This window comes from Lolium rigidum, chromosome 7 (assembly GCF_022539505.1).
Source record: "Lolium rigidum isolate FL_2022 chromosome 7, APGP_CSIRO_Lrig_0.1, whole genome shotgun sequence".
In the NCBI taxonomy this organism is placed as follows: Eukaryota; Viridiplantae; Streptophyta; class Magnoliopsida; order Poales; family Poaceae; genus Lolium; species Lolium rigidum.
Window position 1 is genome coordinate 58,025,326 of NC_061514.1, and position 7,069 is coordinate 58,032,394.

General features: G+C 43.0%; 1 protein-coding gene across 1 annotated transcript; it reads right to left on the bottom strand.

Moving 5' to 3' along the window:
• Window positions 1–1,330: 1,330 nt before the first annotated feature.
• On the bottom strand, window positions 1,331–6,852 carry LOC124675001 (wall-associated receptor kinase 5-like). Its single transcript, XM_047211062.1, has 5 exons — window positions 5,832–6,852; window positions 4,376–4,531; window positions 3,791–3,814; window positions 3,551–3,709; window positions 1,331–2,569 (listed from the first exon to the last, which is right to left on the bottom strand). Exons 1-5 carry the CDS (start codon window positions 6,811–6,813, stop codon window positions 1,353–1,355), a joined length of 2,538 nt encoding a protein of 845 aa, XP_047067018.1. The 5' UTR covers window positions 6,814–6,852; the 3' UTR covers window positions 1,331–1,352.
• Between the last annotated feature and the right edge of the window lie 217 nt (window positions 6,853–7,069).

Here is a 7,069-nt window from a genome sequence, read left to right on the forward strand (position 1 = left end):
CCTCCTCTGTCACAATGTGTGGCAGGGCAGGTCGGCAGCCACCTTGTCGCGTGCCTAAGCCAGCCGCGGCGCCCTTCCGGCAGCCGCAATGCCTCGACCGCCCTCCCCTTCTCGCCAGTGGTTTGCCCGACGCCATGGGACGGACTGGATTCCGGGTGGGCGACGAGGAAGCGGCTAGCGTCGGCACTCGGCCACGACCGTGAAGCTCGGGAGATCGGCTCACCGTGCCGTCGCGGACCGAGACCCGGGGCGACAAAATGTAGCACCAAACAACGCGAATCCTGGGGTCGCCGTGCCTGGCGCCATGGCAGCAAGGTAAGGGTCTAGAACCCTAGGATTTTGATCCCTATATTTTCACTATTGCTGTACAGTACTAGTAGTCGTGGTTGACTGCTTGGTTTAAGCCCGATTCAGATCAAATTAGTCGATCATATCTATTTCAATTCACGCAATCTTGGTGCACCGTTCCCGTTTCAGTCATGTTCATAGGGTGCCTTATCCCCCCCCCCCCCCCCCTCTGATTTGTACTGAAATCTTGGAACAGTTTGGAGACGGATGTGCGATAGAATGCAGAGGCCAGGGTGGGTCGCTTGAATCGCAATATGTTATACTCCCTATTTGGAAGACCAATCATGATGTTTGGCTTGAAATGTCGATCAAACTAGGAGGTTCTAGTAACTTACTTGGGGAAAGGAATTTCGTAGCCTGCATATTCCCATCTAAGATTCGGGTGGACTACGCTTTAGGTCCCGTTTGGAGTGGGTGTAAACATCGTGTGGCCTTGCACCAGTCCAAACAGCCCCTGAAGTGGTAAAACTATACCCATGAAGCCATGAGCATTGATCGGTATGTGTGGAAATCACCAACATATGTGTACACTAGAGTAACTGATTGTGTGTATAATGTCCATCTTTAAGCTAGGCATCAAGTGATAATAAGAATTGGAATAATGCAAGCCAATGCATTAAATTCAAATCAGCATACTTTCTTCGCAACCATGGACAAACTGCACAATGAAAACCTAATCCTGAGTGGGGCTAACTAGGTGTGTGTGAGTAGGTTTTTACGGGCACTCCTCCTTCCACTGGTTTTGCATACATGTCGATGTCGGACAGGCGAGGGAGGTTTTTTTAATGCTTGATTTAGATCAAAATGAATGAACAGTTGCCATACCATTCAAATTTGTAGATCTCAAAAGTAGAATTGGATCTGACCCCACAGTTGAGACAAGGATTTCTCCTGTTGTGATTGTTGACCTAAATAAGTAAATAGTGATTGCTCTGAGCTATACATCATTTGCATTATTACATTGCACATTGTCTGCGAGGTTACATGAAATGTCATGAGAAGCGTCATCTTGGCATGTTAGAGGAAGGTCTCATTTCAGCCTCCATGCTCAATTGTGTACTTGCTTCTGAGCAGTGCAGGCTGGAAATCGTGCTTGCCCCACGTAGAAGGTGTGCTTGTTCATTATTTTCTGGTACAGGTTCATCTTTTCTTCTCATAGTTTTCTCCTTGGTGAATGACCTTCTTAGCTCATCTAACACTGATGCTACCTCCTTCATATTGGGTCGTTCTTGTCCATTCATATTTAAGCAACTCACACAGAGATGCGCAACTGCATAAACTTGCTCTTCACCTGCTTCTGCCAAAATTTGTGGCTCTATCTCCTTAAGTAGGTGCCCTTCGTTAAATAGAATCACCATATGCATGGCTAAGTTGCACGATTCCTCTGGCCTGCCTACAGAAATAGGCTTCTGCCTTGTCAATAGCTCTGCAAGAACTACTCCAAAACTGTAGACATCACTCTTCTCTGTGAGCAGGCCGCTTTGGAAATATTCAGGATCGAGGTATCCTATAGTCCCTTGAATAAGGGTGGTTACATGAGTTTGATCAAATGGAACTGATCTTGATGCACCAAAGTCTGATATTTTAGCCACATAGTTCCCGTCCAACAGTATGTTGCTTGATTTGATGTCCCTGTGAATGATTGGTATAGAGGATGTGGAGTGCAGATAGGCAAGTGCTTCTGCTGTTTCTGCAGCTATCCTTAAGGTCTCTTCCCATGTTGAGATGCCAGGTGCACTTCTATTGTGGATGTGTTGGAAGAGTGTTCCATTGGGTATGAACTCATACGCCAACAATGGAACTTCCGTCTCTAGACAACACCCCAAAAGCTTGACAACATTTGGATGATCAGTCTGTGATAAAATGGTAATCTCATTGACAAATTGTTCCACCTGGCTCTCATCAAACACTTTAGACTTCTTTACGGCAACCACAGTCTCGTCTGAAAGAACACCCTTATAAACTGTGCCATATCCACCTCGGCCAAGGATTTGGCTCTCACTATAATTGTTAGTAGCAGTCTTGAGCTCTTCTGCACTGAATATCTTTGCTGATGTGTCCTTGCCCTGAGGCGTGATTGCTGAAAATCTCTGCTGCAGCAGCAAACCTCCATTCTTCCTGAATAACTCGGCTCTTTTTCTTCTGATCTTTGTTCTCTTCATGGCCCGGTAGTAACACAGGGCCGTGATAGTTACTGTGACCACAAGTGCAAGACCTACGCCTGCAAATATTTGATGAAAACATGTTCTGTAAGTCTCTGATCTTCATGTAATTCATTACTCATGTGGAAGTAACAATGTAACCAATGCTGCCAGGTATCGGATTACTTCTGGCTCCCATGCATATGTAACATTGATGTAATCTTTAGGACAACCATAAGCTGCCAATTATCTTTAACATTTGGGATCATGCTTTCATTGTAGGCTGCCAATTATACCTTTCTAGTACTTTGTGTGTATTTAGTTAACAAAATGCGTTGCAAGTTTCGGGGAAAAAGGAAAGCACACATGCAGAACTGTTAAGAGAAAGGTGAGATGGTAAAAAAGTAAAGTTGTGTGTAGACAATTGTTTTATAGATCTCAATATTGTATACTTTAGCACAAAATTTCAGAGTAGGTTCCAGAGCTCCAGTGATCCATTTATTTATTTTAAAATTTAAAATCATGTTTACATTTTTTGAAAAAAATTCTGGATGTGTCCAAATCCTAAAAAGGTGGATATCTCCATTTGAAATACTTTGTATTCTGAGCTACCAAAAAATGAGAAAAATATGGATCTGAGTATAGTGAACAGTGCAAAATTTTCAAAGTCCAAAATTTATCATTTATCATTTTCTGTATCTCATAATTTAAAGAGTTCAGCGTTGCGATTTTGCATGATTGTAGGATATATCATTGACTTCATCCAGATTTTTTGAAACTTGTTAATATGTTTTTTGATTTTTTAAAAATAAAGGGATAATCGGCAGTCAGGGGCCAAAGAGAGTTTTCCAAAATGTTGCAGACTCACACAGTGTTCATACATTTGCAAGTTTAGGTTTTTCCCTTGATTTTATTGATGTGTATTTGGATAACAATTTTGATCAAGTAGACCAGCATTGCAGAGCTGTTTTACCTGAGAATTACATAAATAGAACAAAAATGAAATGAAAACAAAAGATAATCATTTATTGGTATGACATATGCTCAGTAAGAAAAATTACCCAAGACAGTATTTGTAGGGAAGTCCTTTTTACAGCCAGTGCCTATTTTCCGGCCATCACCACTCATGCCTTGAGGACAATGGCACAAAACACCTTCTTGCTCGTCAGTGCAGTAGTACTTGCAGGGGTTCTTTTCAGGATGAGTACACACATTCGAACCTAAATGATAGCTGTAAATCATCAGTAGCACTAATATTAACTTGTCTTGTGCGACTGGTGAGCAAATACTGTTTACCATACCTTGCGGTTGTTGCATAGGGGAACCTGCATTGGAAAGGCACAGTCATCATTAGATCTCTTGACAGCACCAAGTGTAACATGGACAGATCTATGGGCTGTGGCTACAGCATCATTTAAGTGGGATACGTATGATATATGTTGGAGAACCAGATGAAAGTGTTTGTGTAAGAAAAACTGAAAGATAGAGGTAAAACAAAGTACAAAATGTTAGTTTGATATGATGCCTACTTGAAGATGTTAGGTGATACTCCTTCTGTTGATTCTAAAAGGTTTTTTACAATGCATGTAAATCAACTGTTGATGATTGGTAGTTCATATAAACAAAAGTATTTGGATGTTCATGTGTGAATGTTATTAGGAGATTCATCATCAGAATTCAGAAATACTTTTGCACTTGCTAAAATAATTGACTAACATGTAACTAGAAAATTTAATGGCCAAAAAGTGTACACTGGAGACTGCATATTTGGCCAAAACATGTAAAAAATTCCGAAGGTAGCTTTATATATGTGCTGGGTGATTTCCCCCCTCACAAAATCCATTTCTATGCTAAACATTCAAATGTTCCAACACACAGGGCATTACCAGATGTTGTGAGCGCCTCAATGCAGCCTGTCCCTGTCCTGTAACCATCACCGGTCATGTTCTGAGGACACGAACAAGTATAACCTCCTTGGGTGTTGTTGCACAAGGCCCTGCTGGTACAGTTATTGCTGTAGAAATTCTCGCATTCGTTGATATCTAAACCAACAATGCAAGACATCATTTCAGAAATCACAAATATATTTCTGTTCATAAAAACAGGTGTAGTTCTGCCTGCTCTTATGTACATGCGGCAATTGAATTCAGTTATGAAACATTTGGAAAACCAAAACTTCTGTCATCACCTATGTTTGAAACCAGAGAAAAACAACAACGAAGATAATGAATCAAAATGAAGTGAAATCATGTGCCTACTTTTGGTTACACGTCGATACCTTCGTATGCACCCTTTTGAGGTTGGTCCGTGTTACTGGTTTTTTTCATGTAGTCCGTTTGGTCTGTTTTGGATGTAGTTGTGAATAATAGAGTGGTTCTACCATCGAAGTTTGGGATGGTGAAAATCTAATGTGTACTTTCGCCGTTGTATAAGTAATGGAATTATGATCATAGGGTTAGAGATAGTTCAATTTGCTTTAAGTATCACTGATGAACCTGATAGGGCTGTTTGGCCGTTTTGGCCCAGTGTTTTATATTCAGTTAGGTCCTTTTCTGTGGTTATGAAACAGATTTTTCCCTATGGTCTTTGGACCTTCAGTCATCCAGTGTGCCCCCAAGAACCTATGTATATTTTTTTTTGGCGTTTTACTAATGATCAGCTGTTGACCCAGGATAATTTCAGAAAACCTTGAGTGGATATCAAGAGTGAGCCTCTTTTGTGCTGAAACCGGATTCATCCATCATTTTTCATATGATTGTGTGCTACATAGATAAATCTGGGCGCTCATTTCTGAAAAAATTCCGGTTTTTAATCAATGACATGATGATGGATAATTGATAAGAAGAACAAATCTTGAATATGTGATATTCAGCTGTTGTTTGGTGTATTTTCAAACTAAGAAGTTATTACTGCATCTTTGTTTCAAGATTACAAATGGAGGGATATGAAGATTCTGTGGACTTAGATCCTTGGAGTTGGAGCAATGCAAAGATTGAGGATCTTGTGAAAGGACACTTATTTTCCAGTGATGAGTCGATCCACTAGATCGCCCCAGTGTCGACATTGGATTTATCTGTGCAGCGGTCTAAAAAAGACTTGGCAGTTTGGGTTTCTTACCTAGACTGTCTCTTCGTCAGTTCCTGTTGACAGGTAACAGTGCAGCCAGTGAGGTTGCCGCCCTATTTTTTTCTTAAAAATTTAATCTTCTCCGGCTAAACTACAAGATCTTAAGTGAAGATTGACCATTGTATGCTTTTGTATGAAATTGCATGTAAAATTATAGTTATTTTTTTCAGGTCCTGATCTAATGGATATCTATTTGTCGGGTGAAGAAATAGTTACCTACGCATCCACCTGAAGCGTACGGATTCCCGTCGTACCCTGCATTGCACTTGCAGATATAGCCAGCTCCACGTGGTGCGTCGATGCATCCACTCATACTGTTGCAGTACATCGGTGCCAAGTTGTAGTTCGAGGCCTGATCACACGTGCCGCGCCCAACTGCCCAATCCAAGACCATCCTGTGGTTACCAGCCGGTGACAACGCGTCTTTCAGCGCCCTCTGCTTGCCATCTCTGCCACCCATGAAAACTTGGTCATCTTGGTCGAGGAAGAAGGCAGCGTTACAGGTGCTAACCTGGTTGTTGGTGATGTGCTCAGATATATTGTTGAACTTCAAGGTGAACCCCCGAGCTCCATCCATCGGCATGAGGGCCTCACAGCAGGCTGTCTGTTCCAGGCAAGAATCTGCATCTACGGAATTGGTGCTTCCGTTGCACCAGGAGGAGCAGGCGGTAGGCAGCCAGGGGTTGCTGACAGTGTTGGGCGAGTTACCAAACAGAGCAAGCAGCCTGTAATTGCATCCGGTGACCACCAGCCTATTGCGCTTGGAGAAGGAGAAAGGTGTCCCTTCCAAGCTCATATCACCGATTCCGGTGGCCTGTGTTGGCTTACCGTTGCGGTCATAGCACACTTGGCGTATTGGCCCGGCCAAGACGATGACAAAGCCTCCGTCCACCGACACATCCTCCATTTTGTAGCTATAGTCGCCGATCTGCAGCATGGCTTCATTCTTTTTGCCGCATGTTACCTCGAAATCCGGTAGGCCGGGTAGGGAGCTGCCTCTGGCGCTAAATGGATATGGAACGTTGTAGCACGTTAGGTTCCACTTCCGCTCCAGCGGCGACTGTGGCGGCAGTGCCAGTCCCTGCCTCGAGAGGAGGGCTCCCTGGGGCATCACTGAGAAGAGGAAGAGCACGAGTGGGCAGAGCTGCCATCCAGCCATGGCTGCCACACCTCGTCTGCTCCTCCTTCCGCAAGGCATGGCGTCTCTTCCTCTCGTTTGTGCACGATGAACGTGCTATGCTTTGTTCAAATGTCGACCTTTCTTTTAGTTTTCCTGGTATTTCAGGCTCAAGTTGAGATTTGTGAAAAAAGCCCCCCAACTTATGTGTCTGATGGAGAACAAGCATACGTCTTTCTCCCAGTCTTCCCCCCCTTCTGATTCATGCCTGACTTCTTTTATAATTGAATTTATACCCTTGCCTTGATGAATGTGGGTGAAGCATCCGTATTGTTTG